Source organism: Pelophylax lessonae (genome assembly GCF_965119305.1).
Source record: "Pelophylax lessonae genome assembly, chromosome: 2".
Lineage (NCBI taxonomy): Eukaryota > Metazoa > Chordata > Amphibia > Anura > Ranidae > Pelophylax > Pelophylax lessonae.
Genome location: NC_138769.1, coordinates 608,230,576 through 608,248,066, shown reverse-complemented (window position 1 = coordinate 608,248,066; position 17,491 = coordinate 608,230,576). Strand labels below are relative to the sequence as shown.

The 17,491-nt window shown below is 42.5% G+C and overlaps 2 protein-coding genes across 2 annotated transcripts in view; both read right to left on the bottom strand.

Annotated features, from left to right (window-relative positions):
- Positions 1-17,491, bottom strand: part of LOC309545287 (uncharacterized protein) — a gene marked incomplete at its 3' end in the record, with an annotated part of 724,166 nt that overhangs the window by 376,381 nt on the left and 330,294 nt on the right. The window lies entirely within an intron of this gene.
- Positions 1-17,491, bottom strand: part of LOC309546731 (keratin, type II cytoskeletal cochleal-like) — a gene marked incomplete at its 5' end in the record, with an annotated part of 105,031 nt that overhangs the window by 15,697 nt on the left and 71,843 nt on the right. Inside the window, 3 exons of the mRNA XM_082246431.1 lie at positions 3,081-3,141; positions 3,354-3,574; positions 3,676-4,198. Coding sequence (XP_082102557.1) covers positions 3,081-3,141; positions 3,354-3,574; positions 3,676-4,198 — 805 coding nt within the window. The remainder of the gene's footprint in view (positions 1-3,080; positions 3,142-3,353; positions 3,575-3,675; positions 4,199-17,491) is intronic.

Genomic DNA, 17,491 nt, shown 5'->3' with positions numbered 1-17,491 from the left:
CCCAGGGGGGATGGTTCCCCCCCCCACCCCACCCCCCCTCCACTAGGAGAAGACAATGGCCTGGCAGGAGGGATTCCTGCATCAACACTGTCTGTATTGAAGAGGGAATCATGCAAATCTTTTTTCCTGCAACCCGTGTTTGCAGGAAAGAAATTTGCATCATGTATAACCGGCCTAAGTCAACAATGTAGTAGTGGAGGAACAAAATTAAGTGTTTAGTTGGCGGGGCTGGCATTAAAGTAAAACTCAGGGAAGGGAAATCTCTCCTGCGAGGGCTCAGACAAAAACATATTTTTTTTAGTAGTGTTAGGAAGGGTTTGGAAATCTGACAATGTGGTAAATTGTTGTCTTTGATTTCTTGCCCTGGTGACAACCTCGCCTACCTGTTGCATAGGTATTTCAGGAACATAGAGTGAGGAAAAATCTCCCCAATGGGATCACAAAAATAGAGACTTGCCAGCAATTAAACTCTTCCCTACTCTATCCCGCACTATAAAACAAACTTGGGTTGGAGTTTGACTACTGTTTCTAACACCTAAAAAACAATCATCTAGATTCAATATGTGAATGACAATGATTTGAAAAAACTTCAAATGCATTATCTATTGTATTAAACTGAATCCATTCCCAAAGCATGTTCAGTTTTTGGTATATTTCTAGGAAACAAACATTGAAGGTGGACTCCTGTAAGATTCCGGTACCTTCGGTACCCTTAATCACCACTTTCCTCTGTAATGCGTCCCACCTTTCTCTTCAGGTGGTACGCATATACCTTTAAGAACGATGATGCCACTGCTGAGCGCCGCAGAGCGGCTATTTCAACCGCCGGCGGTCTCACTCACACTGTTCGTTCAACCTGCCTTGATGTCCACATGCTTTCAGGCCTGTCTCCCGATCGGAGCCTCCAGCCGTTCCCTTTGCCTGGAGCAGACCGGAACCTCGCTACTGATCCCTGTAACTCGCTACCGGACCATTCCTCATCTACTGGACCTCTCTAAACTACTAACATTACAAGTAATAAGTACCCCGCAGGGGAACCCTCCATAACCTTATTGCACTATCTACCTATGCACATTAAGGACTGTTACTACCTATCCATACTATCCTATCATCTGCACTGTTACATAGATTGCTAGCTCTTGAGCCTACTACCATCTATCATCTGCACTACTGCATAGATTGCTAGCTCTACTGTCTACTACTATCTATCCTTGCACTGGGTTACTCTATCCTGTATTTGTCATCTGCTGTCCTCACCACCTATTAGCATACTCGATACTAACCTATCTGCATTCCTAAATACCATCTTGAACTCTCCTATACAAACCTATCAAGTGATTACCATCCTTGTCACTGTTCACACCTGTCCCTTCAGCACATCACCTTCATACTATCATATACATCCTATCACTCCAGGAACATCTCATTGAGTGTGTATATATCTGTATGTTGAAGCTGACAGGCCCACGGTGATGTGTCCTGGAGAGTTGGATCTGGTATTCAACACATCTCTACATGACTACTGAGTGGAGATTTTGCAGCTGCAAATCCAGCCTATACTAAAAACGCAGGAGCGTTACAACTCCAGGCAGATATAAAGGACATATATAATTGTAGCACTTTATTAATTGAAGTCTATCCAAGCACAAAACCAAAAATGTAAAATATTGCAGCTTACTAGGCATTGGTGTGTTGGCTGCATTTGTTTTCTTTTTAGCATTTTCACCTGGTACTAGTGCAAACAACACACTTCGCTGGGTGGCTATGTCCCTTCTCCACTATATTTATGAAGTGAGTCATGGTTGTCACTCTAGTCTGCTCTCCCCATATGGACTACAAACATGTCTGTATTTCATCTTTTCCATTACATAGGGAAAGGGGGGGGGGGCAGGGCAACTGGTAGTTTACCCCAAAGATAACTAGAAAGGAAGGCATTCTTTGGTGCAGCTCACAAGAAGTGACAAGGATACTGCATTTCTGGCAAGATCAACATTTTTGTATTTGTATTTTCTGTATTTGCTGAAAATACTCCTAGCTTGAAAAAGGGAAAATGAATGAAGCAACCACATCTAAGGATCGTACATTGCATTATATTAAATTTTTGTTATTGGGTTTAGTTATCCTTATTATATTATTCTAGGTATTTATAAGCAAGCAGGGGAAGCACCTGTATTTGATTAGTATCTCTTTCTTGCAATCCTCTGCACAACAGAGCTCAGACTGGGGCAGGGAGAAGTAGCACAAGAAGTCAAACAAGTGTTCTGTAGTGTTTGAGTGCTAACAATGGATATGCTTATAGGATGAGATAGCAAAGTGGCAGAGAGACAAGCACATGTCTGCTGTTTTTCCTTTCATTGCCCAATAACAGGTTGCGGTCAGGACAAGATCTGTAACTGTAACCTAAAGTATATGCAAACCCTTACCTTGTAAAACAATCCATTCAGTTTAAAAAAAAAAGTCTAAGGCAAAACTTTTGTGTATAGCTATATAAAATATTTTTTTTCCTTTTTTCAAAAACATAAGTCCTGTGGCAGGAAACACATAGGAGTATTAGGAGTATTTAATCTCTGTATCTATGTCTATTCCTTTTTTTAAAAGTTCAGGTTTAATGTTTAAAATTAAACTATACTAGCAGTACATCAGTAGGGAGACTGCATACAGTTTTAGTGCTACATTATTAAATATTACACTTCAAATTAATCCAACTGAACACAGTATTGAGAAGGCTTTTTCACACACGGAAAAAACCTTCCATATATTATGTCTTTATATAATATTTTGGCAGGATTGATCAAATAAATGTATTTTTGTTGTCAGGTACATTTCTATTTAAACAAATTATTCCTTCCTTTCTTCTTCAGAGAGAATTTTACCGATTAACATATTGTTAAGCTCCTCAGTAAAATACAATCAGTTCATGTACTTTACATTTAAAATTAACCCAGAATTACTGAGTATTGTAGGATTTATTTTCAGCTAGAAAAATTGAATAAATTAAAACCCAATATTTAAGATACAATAATAAAGGATGGAAGTCAAACTACATTACGTTAGGATTCAGCCACTGTTCTGAAGTATACCTTTTTCAAAGATACAAAATCATTTTCAGCACAGGCACGTTTGTTAATCTCTTCTTCATATCTGCAAACAAAGGTAAACATAAGTTCTTAGTAATTACCATATTGAACTATTTAACACATACAGGACTGAAGATGTTTGAAAGCATATTTTTTTTAAACCCCAATAATTATGTCAATTTTCTAAATATTGCAGTTGATTCTTGTTAGGAAAGATGACAAGTTGATAAAGAATATTATTTACTGATGCAAAATGAGAAACCTAGTTTCACTTACTTAGCCTTAAAATCTTCCACAACATCCTGCATGTTTTTCAGATCTCCTTCAAGACGACATTTTTCATTCTTGGTAGTATCAAGTTGTCTTTGAAGGCTGCTAATGTACATCTCAAATAATGGTTTGATGTTGTCTTTCATGTTGGCCAGTTTTTTACTTTGTTCTTGCAAAAACTTCCATTTTGTTTCCAGAATTTTATTCTGTTGTTCAAGGAATCTGACCTAAAACAGTTGTAAGGGTTAAACAGTCAGTACGGTTAGGAAAGCTATATAACATTTTTTAGGCAACCATTTTACTTAGCATTTGAGCACATTTGACTTACCTTGTCTATGAAGCATGCAAATTTGTTGTTGAGAGATTTAATTTGCTCCCTTTCTTGTGTTCTGACTTTCTGGATGTTTGGATCAATATCATTTTTTACTGGCTGAAGGAGGATTTGGTTGACAGTAACATTTTGGATACCTCCAGGTGGACAAACAGGAAAATTTTCACCACTGAAGCTTAATCCTTTGCCCACTGTGATTATTCCCTTATTGGTGCCAGTGGCTATGGAAAGCCGTTTGCTTCCTCCTAAGCAGTAAAGGCTGTTTGTGCCATATTTACTGTTTGCACCACCAAGGCGCACAGAGTAACTTTGAGGCCCTCCAGATCGTATCACAGAAGATGAAGAGAAGTTGACTCTGCCGTACCCACCACCAGTTGAGCAACTACTAAAGTTCCGAACTCCACAAGAACCTCCAGCGCTCCGAACTCCACAAAAACCTCCAGCACCAGCCTTTCCAGGCTTGGTAGCACATGACTGTTGACTTTGGCTCATTGTGGTTCTTGGGGATGATAGCGTGTAAGATCAGAAGCAGATGGAAGAGAAGGCTAAACTTAAGTCCTGTGAAGGACCAGAATCAGCTTTTTATATTTTTTTAATAAGGGCTTGGCTCTTGAGAAAATCATTATACCTTAGCCACATTCATGGGCTTGGTTTTGGGCTTGGCAGATCTGACACTGGGCAGTGTTTATTTTTCAAATAAATATATATATAAATTAAAATCTCTTAATGAGATTGTGAACATATAAATTGCTTTGTTTATATGATCCACTTTAATGTAATTTAAATTTATTAACTTGTCATAGTAACTGTTATCTTTAAACTAGGCCACTAAACAAGTTTTGGTCTTGTTTCTGAATAAAAGTTGCAAATAAATTTCAAACAAACACTTTGTCTATTTGTATGAATTGATAAACTATGCCCTAATTTGAAAGAGAATGTTTTAGGACAATTTTGATAATTTTCATCTCACATAATAAAATTTAGGAAAAGTGGCTCGCAAGCTCATATGTCTTGGAATAAGGGTTGCCTCACAACTCATTAGCTTTCTTGTGACAGAAATTAAAGCTGGTATAAAAATTTTAATTATGAAACTATTAAGTAGAGGTTGTAATTACAAGAGGATGTAGCTTGCACCTCTCCCTACACAAAATAACCCTGTAGGGAAGATTCTAGTGGATAATGTATTTTTGGCATTTCCTCATTCCTATTGTAATAAATGTTAGACTTCCATCATTACTGCAGACAATCATCCTGTTCCACCAAGCTATATTATTTTAATATGTTGACTGGTGTTTGTGCAACACTAGACACAAGCTACTTTGTCTAGTATGTGCAAGAAATGCTTTACACGGGTTGTACAATTTATAGTGTACACTGGAGAGCAGATTTCCATGCAATACATGCAATACTAATAATTCTGAAAAACTATCTTACTGCAAATGAATTTACCAAGATGAGATCCAAGCACAAACAATAATGGAAAATAACATAGAAAGTATTGTGCATCTGTTAGAACTTGGTTATATCAATCAATAATGGCGAATTGTTGTAAACATTTTTAAAGGTGCATTTCAGTATTAGTTCTGTGTTTTTGTGTGACATGCCAGAAAACACCATTCATATCTTAACTTCAAATTTTCACTCTCCAATGTATGAATGTGTAATATAAGTCTTTTTCTTTTTCCCCTATGGATGGATTAATACCTTTAATCTTCATTTCCTTAGCAGCCCAACACTCAATGTTTGAAAGTAACTCAGCAGGTATAGCGGTTGAAATTTTTTGTGGGATTTCTAAAGCCAAAAATCACTAAGAATTAAACTAAAATGGCAGATTTAGCAACAACCAGAAACTGAAGCTCAGCGTATAATTAAGATGGAAGAGAAACCCTCCCATCATTTTCAGTCAAGGAAGAGGCCATCTTGGCCTCTGTTTAAACTTAAAGTGCCATGTTCCTGCACCTGTGATCTGGTATGTCACCAGCCATTGGATGGTGAACAGTTTGATTGAGAGCACAACTAATGTGACAGTTACATTCCCGGCATGTGCTGCAAATGTAACTGTTTTTTTAAACTGTTGAATCGTTGGGTTTACGTGTGCTTTAAGCTCCATAAAAAAGACACCATGTAAGACCATCCACCTTTCAAGCAAAGTCAGAAGTGTGGTTTGCTCCTTCTGGGTGAAAACATACACTGGGTCATGAATGGCAACCCTTATGACTTATGACAGGTCAACACCATAATGCACTGTGCTGCAGCTTACAAGTTTTCTTGCACATTGTGACACCTTGTGTCGGGCAGCGTGCTCGAAATGATTGGGCTGTAAGGCCCCCAAACACACAAAAACTTAGTACATGTTGCATTTATTTTTGCAGCTAGTGCAACACACATTGTGGTGCTTCTGTGCTCTGCGGCACAGGAGCATACTGGTGGTGCATTGGAGTGTTACATAAAATGACATAGTGCTATTGTTTGCAACATTTAGTATCTTTCCACAACCAAAGGAAGATGCAGGCAAAGACATCTGTTAAAATGTAAGCATACTGAACTAGTGCTCCAGGGTTGGTGCTTAAATGTTATAAAGAGCACACAGGCTCATTCTTAATTACCTTTTGCAACCACACATGGCTTATTCTATCATGATTCAAAAATGGCTTGTGGCATTTGGTGAAGACTTTCCCTAGGGAGTAATGATGAACATTCCATCACATAGGAAGCACTTGTTATGGTGTACACAGATTTTCTAACTTTGTTATTCCATCCTTCATTCGTATAACTCTACACAGCACTGGATGATTTACAGGGAATAATGCAGCTAGTTAAGATTGTCTGATGTCTTACCATCATATTTGCTTATCTTAATAATTGTATATGGCCATCCTTAGTATAAAAAACAGTTAAAGAGGTAGTAAACCATTGCAAAATAATAGCATAATGTGCTAGTATACATCACATACTAGCAAATTATGAAATACCTTAAAATGAAGCCCTCCAGTGATGGGCTGTCAATCCTGAGAGGGCTTCCATCTTCCACCGGTCTTCCTGCTGGGTTCGTGGACCCATGCTGTGTGAGTGGCTGAAGCTGCGATGACATCACTCTGGCGCATCCATGTGGGAGCTCTTGGTTACAACACAGTGTTCTGAAGATTGGCACGGTATGCCGGACCTTCAATGTGCATGCGCCGGTGACGTCACGGCTGAATCCAGGGTAAATATCTCCTAAAAGGTGCACATTTAGGAGTTATTTACTGGTTTTTACAGATAGTCTGCTTTGTGATTTTTACCTACAGGTAAGGCTTCCCTGAGGGTAAAAATCACAGAGTGGACTTTACTACTGCTTTAAACACTTCCAGAATATTTTTAGGAGGTAGAGCAGGGACCACAAATAGAACATAATCCATTATGATAAAGAAATGAAGGCAAGAGACAGGGACTGGCTTAGCTAAAATATTTTCTTCAATGTATTTTCTACATTTCTTGTCTGTGTAATGTGCTTCATGCCTAACTTACATATTTTACCTGCTGTATGCAAAAAAAGCAAGCAAATGAAAATAATGGACATATCTAAGCTAAATTATAAGACTTTGCCCCTAATGTCTTCAAGGGGGAAAATGATACCTTCAGACAAAGCATTTGATTTACTCTAGAAATTAGGCTGTTCACTTTGTATATGCATTTGTAATTTGCAAGGGCATTTGCCAAAGTCGTTATTGGATGTGAAATTTCACTTTGTAAAGAATACCCAATCATTGCAAGCAAAAAAAAAAAAAAATTGGCCTAGGGGCAACTAGATCAAAATTACTGAAGGGGGACCTCAAGTGGAGGCCCTAAAGGGAGAGTCCAGTCTTAATGGAAGGAGATGGCGGCGTGGAGCCTACCTTTTATTAAAGAAGCATTAGCGGGACTACTGGCTAAAGTGAAAGCATCCATGAAATCGGATATAGCAGCAGTCCGGGCAGATATTGGACAGGTACTTGGCCGTGTAGAGGACGTGGAAGGGAGGATAGATGTACACAGCTGATTACTGGACAATCTAAGAAAACAGATGAAACTACTGCAGACAGCTTATTGTTCCCTACTATATAAATTAGAAGACCAGGAGAATCGAAGTTGAAGAAAAAATGTGTGAATAAAGAGCTTACCAGAGAAACAGGGAGAGGAAGACCTGATAACAGTAGTATGGGGTCTCTTTAACCCTATGATGGGAAAGGAGCTCCCAGAAACCTTACAAATCGACAGAGTGCACAGGGTGGGAGGATATCGAAGCCAGGGTGGGGGAGCTCCAAGAGATGTAATTGTGAGGTTTCACTATGTAGAAGAAAAGACGAGAGTTATGGAAAAGGCCCGGATTTTTCACTCTCCAGTTCACTCTCCAAGTAAATTAACCCCATACTTTAAAATCAACTTTAAGTAAATAGCTCAGTCAAGTTTAGCTCCAGCTAACATATTTTAACAACTATTTTTTTTTTTTTCTCTTTTGGAAAAAGGTAGGTCCTTGCAAAGTACAGTAATGTACGGTTGCTAGTGGGGTGTAATTAAATTAAATTGCACCCCAACGCACCTTGTAAATTACTCAAAATGTGCATGCATGCACCACAATGCTCAAAATGGGAACCATATTTGTATTCTGGTAACCTGCATTAAAAAAAGGCTCCTGTCAAATATTTTAAGCATTGTGGCACATTAAAAAAACACACATTCAGTGGGTGCAGTAATGCACAGCAATGCATTAGACAGGTATGAAGGCGCCTTAAACCATATGAATACAATCTGACTTTTTTTATAAACCACAAGCAGTTATATGGTTTGTCCCAACCCTGTTATCATACTTTTGCTGAATAGCTTGAACACTATTCAAATGAAAAATATAAAGACATGTAAAATGAAAACTGGAACTCGTACACAAAATATTACATAGGCAGAGGAAGATGGAGAGTCCTAAACGATTTCAGGGACTTAGGCGCTAAGTTGAGAAGTAGGACCTCCAAGGTAGTATTTTCAGAAGTACTACCTGTACCTCGAGCCACACCAGAGAGGCAGCGGGAGATTAGGGAAGTTAACAAGTGGTTGAGGAGCTGGTGTAGTAAGGAGGGTTTTGGGTTCCTGGAGAACTGGGCCGACTTCTCAGTTGGCCACCGGCTCTTTGGTAGGGACGGATTGCACCTAAATGTGGAGGGTGCAGCTGTACTGGGTGAGAGGATGGCCACAAATTTAGAGGGGCTTTTAAACTAGGTGATGGGGGGGAGGGTACAGATGTAGAATTAGCCAGTGGAAAGCAAGATTCAGAGGGCAGAAATGGGGGCATTAGCGGAAGGGTGTTCAGAGCTCCTAAACCCAGGGTGGGTATGGGGAAAAATCAAGAGATCAGCCTAAAAACATCAAATGAGGATATATGTAACCGTTCAAAATTACGAGGCTTGTATACCAATGCCAGAAGCCTGGCTAACAAGATGGGAGATCTGGAGCTACTGATGTTTGAGGAGGACTTCGATTTTGTGGGATAACAGAGACTTGGTTTGACAGCTCTCATGACTGGATGGCGACCATTCAGGGGTATTCCCTTTATCGCAGAGATAGAGAAGGTAAAAAAGGGGGAGGGGTATGTCTGTATATTAAGAACAGTGTACAGGTAAATATGAAGGATGATATTAATAATGGAGCTATGGACGAGGCAGAATCCCTATGGGTAGAACTTCAAAGGGAAGGCACTGTGGGGAAGGTAATATTGGGCGTATGCTATAGGCCCCCCAACCAGAGGAAGGAGGGGGAGGCGGACCTCCTTTTACAGATAAGATTGGCAGCAAGAATGGGAAATGTCATTATAATGGGGGACTTTAATTATCCAGATATAGACTGGGCAGAAGGAATTTGCGCATTCAGCCAAGGCTCGGCAGGTCCTAAATGTTTTGCAGGACAATTTCATGGGTCAGATGGTGAATGCACCGACAAGAAACAATGCGGTACTAGACCTACTAATTACCAACAATACAGACCTGCTCACAGATATAGAAATACGGGGCAATTTAGGAAACAGTGACCATAGGTCAATTCGTTTCAGAATTAATTATAGTAATAGGAAACACAAGGGCAATATAAGAACACTGAATTTCAAAAGAGCCAATTTCCCAAAACTGCGCTCTCTGCTAGAAAATATCAAACGGGATAGAACCCTGGGAACAAAGAACACGGAGGAAAAATGGGAGTGCTTCAAGAGCATACTTAACAAAGGGATTGACCAGTGCATTCCAAAGGGAAATAAATTTAAAAGAGCAAAACTAAACCCTGGGTGGCTAAACTCCAACATAAAAATGCATATTAATGCTAAAGGAAAGGCCTTCAAAAAATACAAGACTGAGGGGTCATTGGCAGCATTCAAGCATTACAAAGAGTGTAATAAGAAATGTAAAGACGAAATCAAGGCGGCTAAAATAGAACACGAGAGACATATAGCAGAAGAGAGTAAAAAGAACCTCAAAAAATTCTTTAAGTATATAAACAGTAAGAAAGCGAGGCCAGAACACATTGGCCCCATAAAAGACAATAAGGGAATTTTGGCCACAGAGGACAGGGAAAAGGCGGTAGTGTTAAATAATTTCTTCTCTTCAGTCTTCACAAAAGAATTGGGGGCTACACTAACCCAGCTTGTAAGGCCAAACTAAACAACACACCTCAGGAAATACCGCCATGGCTAACAGAAGATAGACTTAGAACTAAACTAGAGAAACTTAACATAAATAAATCACCGGGACCAGATGGCTTGCACCCGAGGGTTCTTAAAGAGCTCAGCCAGGTGATTGCCAGACCATTATTCTTGATCTTTGAGGATAGTTTACAGACGGGTATGGTGCCAGCTGATTGGAAAAAAGCCAACGTGGTACCATTATTTAAAAAGGGCCCGAGATATATCCCGGGTAACTATAGGCCAGTCAGCCTAACATCAGCAGTCTGCAAGATTTTGGAGGGGATGTTAAGGGACCACATACAAGACTTTAGTAATGAAAATGGTATTATTAGTAGTGTTGAGTGGACACTTTGATGTCCGTGTTCGGCGGGTTCGGATGAACTTGAAAAAAAAGTCCGGGTCCGTGTCCCGGACTTTTTCCGAACTTTACCCGGATGCCGAACCCCATTGAAGTCAATGGGGATCTGAACTTTCAGGCATTAAAATGGCTCTAAGACACCAATGGAAAGGGCTAGAGTGCTGCAAATGGCAGCAAAACGTAGTTAAGAGCATGGCAAGTGCTCTGCAAACAAATGTGGATAGGGAAATAACTTAAAACAACAAAAAAAAAAACAGAAAAATAAAACAATTTTCTTCATCTGTGAAGGACGAGGCCCATATGGAGTAGGAGGGAGGTTGAGGTGGCGGTTGATGTGGCGGTGTAGGTGGAAGCGGCGGTGAAGGAGGACGAGGTAGCCAACACTGCTTTTTTTCAGTCATTTTAACACCCCAAAAGAGTGAGAAAGATCAAAAATATAACAATGGCTGGGTAAGGTCGGTATCCATCTCTATTCTGCACAAGGTATGGAAAAGTCCTGTGGGATCCATGCCTGGTTCATTTTAATGAACGTGAGCCTATCCACATTGTCTCTGGACAGGCGGCTGCGCTTGTCTGTGATAACGCCCCCAGCCGTGCTAAATACACGTTCAGATAATACACTGGCTGCAGGGCACGCCAGCACCTCCAAGCCGTAAAGGGCAAGCTCAGGCCATGTGCCCAATTTGGAGACCCAGAAGTTGAAGGGGGCAGACCCGTCATTCACTACATGTAGGCGTGTGCACACATACTGCTCCACCATGTTGGTGAAATGCTGCCTCCTGCTAAGACGTTCCATATGAGCTGCTGGTGCTGCTGTTTGTTGTGGCGTGCTGACAAAACTTTTCCACATTTCGGCCATGCTAACCCTGCCTTCTGAGTTGCTGGCGGTGCCCTGGTTGCGTTGGCGACCTCTTCCTCCTCCTCCTCTTCCTTGGCCTTGTGCTTCCACTGTGGCCCCGCTGTCAGGTGGGAATGCCAGCAGCATCGCGTCTACTTGCGATCGCGCTCCAGTGAGTGAATTAAGGACGGTACGTTGTCCTTGTAACGGGGATCCAGAAGCGTGGCCACCCAGTAATCAGCACAAGTTAGAATGTGGGCAACTCGGCGGTCGTTGTGGAGACACTGCAGCATGTAATCGCTCATGTGTGCCAGGCTGCCCAGAGGCAACGAAAGGCTGTCCTCTGTGGGAGGTGTATCGTCCGTGTCCTTTGTATCCCCCCAGCCATGCACCAGTGATGGCCATGAGCTGGCCTGGGTGCCACCCTGCTGTGAACATGGTTCCATCTCCTCCTCCATCTCCTCATCCTCCAGAACTGTGCCCCTGCTGGACAATTGTATCCCTGGCGTTTGTGGGTGCAGGAACCCACCCTCGGAGCCACTTGCGAATGACTGCCCTGGAAGCCTTGGAAATGTTACCTCTTCATCCTCCTCCTCCTCCTCATCCTGTGCCACATCCTCTTCCATCATCGCCCGAAACTTTTTTTGAAGGAGGCATAGAAGTGGGATAGTTAAGCTGACAACGGCGTCATCGGCACTGGCCATGTTGGTGGAGTACTCAAAACAGCGCAACAAGGCACACAGGTCTCGCATGGAGGCCCAGTTATTGGTGGTGAAGGGGTGCTGTTCTGCAGAGCGACTCACGCGTGCGTGCTGCAGCTGAAACTCCACTATGGCCTGCTGCTGCTCGCACAGTCTTTCCAGCATGTGCAAGGTGGAGTTCCCCCTTGTGGGCATGTCACATATGAGGCGGTGAGCGGGAAGGCCGAAGTTACGCTGCAGCTGCTATGAGATTTCGCCCCTTATCGCACACCACCAGCCCGGGCTTGAGGCTCGCTGGCAGCAACCACTCATTTGTCTGCTGTTCCATGCTCCTCCACAACTCCTGCGCGGTGTGTGGTTTTTCCCCCAAACAGGCACGTTTTAAAACTGCCTGCTGTCGTTTACCCCTGGCTGTGCTGAAGTTGGTGGTGAAGGTGTTACGCTGTCCGGATGAGGAGGCGGTAGAGGATGAGGAAGCGGAGTAGGAGGAGTTAGGAACAGGAGGCAAACTGAAGCGCCCTGCAATCCTCGGTGGTGAAAGGACATGCGCCAAATTGCTATCCGTCTCAGGCCCATCCGCCACTGCATTTACCCAGTGTGCCGTTAGGGAGATATAACGCCCCTGACCATGCTTACTGGTCCACGTATCGGTAGTTAGGTGGACCTTGCCACAGATGGCGTTGCGCAGTGCACACCTGATTTTTTCCCCCACTTGGTTGTGCAGGCTTGCCTGGAAAAGCAGTGGCGGCTTGGCACGACGTACTGTGGGACAGCCACCGACATAAAGCTTTTAAAACTGTGCGTCTCCACCAGACGGAATGACAGCATTTCAAAGGCCAAGAATTTTGAAATGCTGGCATTCAGGGCCAGGGATCACGGGTGGGTAGGGGGGTACTTCCTCTTCCTCTGAAGTGTTTGGGAGATGGAAAGCTGAACGCTTCCACGGGACATTGTGGAGATGGTTGGTGACCCAGGTGGTGGTGTTGCTGACAGATCGTCTGTTTGCGGGGTGGCAGGTGCCGGTATCATAGAAACATAGAAACATAGAATGTGTCGGCAGATAAGAACCATTTGGCCAATCTAGTCTGCCCCATATATCTGAATCCTATGAATAGTCCCTGGCCCTATCTTATATGAAGGATGGCCTTATGCCTATCCCATGCATGCTTAAACTCCTTCACTGTATTTGCAGCTACCACTTCTGCAGGAAGGTTATTCCATGCATCCACTACTCTCTCAGAAAAGTAATACTTCCTCATATTACTTTTAAACCTTTGCCCCTCTAATTTAAAACTGTGTCCTCTTGTGGTAGTTTTTCTTCTTTTAAATATGCTCTCCTCCTTTACTGAGTTGATTCCCTTTATGTATTTAAAAGTTTCTATCATATCCCCTCTGTCTCTCCTTTCTTCCAAGCTATACATGTTAAGGTCCTTTAAACTTTCCTGGTAAGTTTTTTCCTGCAATCCATGTACTAGTTTAGTAGCTCTTCTCTGAACTCTCTCCAGAGTTTCTATATCCCTCTGGAGATATGGCCTCCAGTACTGCGCACAATACTCCAAGTGAGGTCTCACCAGTTTTCTGTACAGCGGCATAAGCACTTCTCTCTTTCTACTGCTTATACCTCTCCCTATACATCCAAGCATTCTGCTGGCATTTCGTGCTGCTCTATTACATTGTCTTCCCACCTTTAAGTCTTCTGAAATAATTACTCCTAAATCCCTTTCCTCAGATACTGAGGTCAGGACTGTGTCAAATATTCTATATTCTGCCCTTGGGTTTTTACGCCCCAGGTGCATTATCTTGCACTTATCCACATTAAATTTCAGTTGCCAGAGTTCTGACCATTCTTCTAGTTTTCCTAAATCCTTTTCCATTTGGCGTTTCCCTCCAGGAACATCAACCCTGTTACATATCTTTGTGTCATCAGCAAAAAGACAAACCTTACCATCGAGGCCTTTTGCAATATCACTTATGAAGATATTAAACAAAATTGGTCCCAGTACAGATCCCTGAGGTTCCCCACTGGTAACATGACCTTGTTCTGAATGTTCTCCATTGACTACAACCCTCTGTTGTCTGTCACTCAGCCACTGCCTAATCCACTCAACAATATGGGAGTCCATGCTCAATGACTGCAGTTTATTGATAAGTCTTCTATGTTGGACAGTGTCAAAAGCCTTACTAAAATCTAGATATGCGATGTCTACTGCACCTCCACCGTCTATTATTTTAGTCACCCAGTCAAAAAAATCTATAAGATTTGTTTGACAGATTTGTTTGACATGATCTCCCTGAAGTAAACCCATGTTGTTTTTCATCTTGCAATCCATGAGATTTAAGATGTTCCACAATCCTATCCTTTAATAGGGTTTCCATTAATTTGCCTACTATTGATGTCAGACTCACTGGTCTATAGTTGCTCGATTCCTCCCTACTACCTTTCTTGTGAATTGGCACGACATTTGCCAATTTCCAATCTTCCGGGACGACTCCTGTTACTAATGATTGGTTAAATAAATCTGTTAATGGTTTTGCCAGCTCACCACTAAGCTCTTTTAATAATTTTGGGTGTATCTCATCAGGACCCTGTGACTTATTTGTCTTCACTTTAGACAGCAATCTTAGAACGTCTTCCTCTGTAAAGACACATGCATCAAACGATTCATTAGTCATCCTTTCAAGTGGAGGTCCTTCTCCTTTTTCTTCTGTAAAAACTGAAGATCATCTAAAGAGGTGGATGAAGAGGCCGAGACTGCAGCAGAAGAGGAAGCAGGAGGAGCCAGAGACCTTTCTTGGTTTTGAAGGTGTCTACTCCACTGCAGCTCGTGCTTTGCACTTAGATGCCTGATCATGCAGGTTGTGCTCAGGCTGAGAAGGTTTATGCCTCGCTTCAGGCTCTGATTGCACAGGGTGCAAACCACTCGTGTCCTGTCATGAGCACATTTTCTGAAGAACTTCCACGCTAGAGAACTCCTTTGAGCTGGCTTTGGTGCGCTCGGTCCCTTGCTGCGTTGGGCAGTAGCAGGCGTAGTGTCTAGGGCATGGCCGCTCCGCTTCTGCACCCTGCTCCCTCTTCTGCTGTGCTGGTGGCTCTGTGCGACCACCGCCTCTTCCTCCAAACTACTCAGGTCACCTGCATGACCTTCATTCCATGTGGGGTCGAGGACCTCATCATCCTCCACATCATCTTCCACCCAGTCTTCACCCCTGCCCTCCTTGTCGGTCTCCACAATTCTGAGCGCCGCAGAAGTTGGCACCTGCGTTTCGTCATCATCGGAGACGTGCTGCGATGGTCCTTCCATGTACTCATCTTGAGAAATAAGTGGTTGGGCATCGCTGCACTCAATCTCTTCCACTTCTGGGGCAGGGCTAGGTGGATGGCCCTGGGAAACCCTGCTGACAGAGTCATCAAAAAGAAGAAGAGACTGCTGTATGGCTTGGGGCTCAGACTGCTTGTCTGATTTGCAAGGGGGTGAGGTGAAAGATGGTTGGACATCGGCTGCAGGTGCCAACTCTGACCTTTCTGCAGTAGACTGGGTGGGAGACAATGTGAAGGAACTGGAGGAACTGTCAGCAGCAACCCAATCTACTATCGCCTCTACTTGTTCTGGCCTCATCACTTCTAGATGCGCATGATGCCCTACCAAATACTGCTGCAGGTTCTGTCGCCTACTCACACTTGAGGAAGGTGTTTCACTTGTGCGTGTAGCTGGCACAGATTGACCACGTCCTCTCCTTGCAACAGGAGCTCTACCAGCAGCACCACGACCCAGGCCACAGCCCCTATTTGATGGTCTCCTCATATTTCTGTAATTTATGATCTTGCCCTAGAAAGGTGTTTATTAAATAGCGGAACAAAACAACAACAGTATCGCACGGGTGTATCTCACAGTCAAATATGCAAACTATGCCACAATTTAATTTTTTTTACCCCAAAAGGGTGTTTATTAAATAGCGGAATAGAAAAACAGTATACAAATACAACGGGTGTATCTCACAGTCAAATATGCAAAGTATGCCGCAATTTAAGTTTTTTTCACCCCAAAAGGGTGTATATTGAATAGCGGAATAGAAAAAAGGATATAAAACTGTGTATCTCACACGTACAAACACAGACTAGGCCCCGATTACAATTTTTTGTACCCTAAAGGAAGGATGAGGAAGAGGAGTAGGAGGAGTTCGGAAGAGGAGTCAAACTGAAGCGCCCTGCAATCCTTGGCGGTGGAAGGAGATGCGCCAAACAAATATAAAAGGTGTATCTCACACGTACCGATACAGATTATGCCGTAATTTAATTTTTTACACTCCAAAAGAGTGTATATTGAATAGCGGAATAGAAAAAAATGTATAAAACGGTGTATCTCACACGTACAAACACAAACTAGGCCCCGATTACAATTTTTTGTACCCTAAAGGGAGGATGAGGATGAGGAAGAGGAGTAGGAGGAGTTTGGAACAGGAGGCAAACTGAAGCGCCCTGCAATCCTCGGCGGTGGAAGGAGATGCGCCAAACAAATTTAAAAAGGTGTATCTCACACGCACCGATACAGACTATGCCGTAATTTAATTTTTTACACTCAAAAAGGGTGTATATTGAATAGCGGAATAGAAAAAAATTTATAAAACGGTGTATCTCACACGTACAAACACAGACTAGGCCCCGATTACAATTTTTTGTACCCTAAAGGCAGGATGAGGATGAGGAGTAGGAGGAGTTCGGAACAGGAGGCAAACTGAAGCACCCTGCAATCCTCTGCGGTAGAAGATGCGCCTCAAAAATTGGAAAGGTGTATCTCACACGTACCGATACAGACTATGCCGCAATTTAATTCTTTTTACCCCAAGGGTGTAGATTGAATAGCGGAATAGAAAATATGATATCAAAAGGTGTATCTATCTCACACGTACAGACCCAGACTAGGCCCCGATTACTATTTTTTGTACCCTAAAGGCAGGATGAGGAGTAGGAAGAGTTTGGAACAGGCAGGAGGCAAACTGAAACACCCTGCAATCCTCGGCGGTGGAAGGTTGCGCCCCAAAAATTGGACAGGTGTATCTCACACGTACCGATACAGACTATGCCGCAATTTAATTATTTTTACCCCAAGGGTAGAGATTGAATAGCGGAATAGAAAATATGATATCAAAAGGTGTATCTATCTCACACGTACAGACCCAGACTAGGCCCCGATTACTATTTTTTGTACCCTAAAGGTAGGATGAGGAGTAGGAGGAGT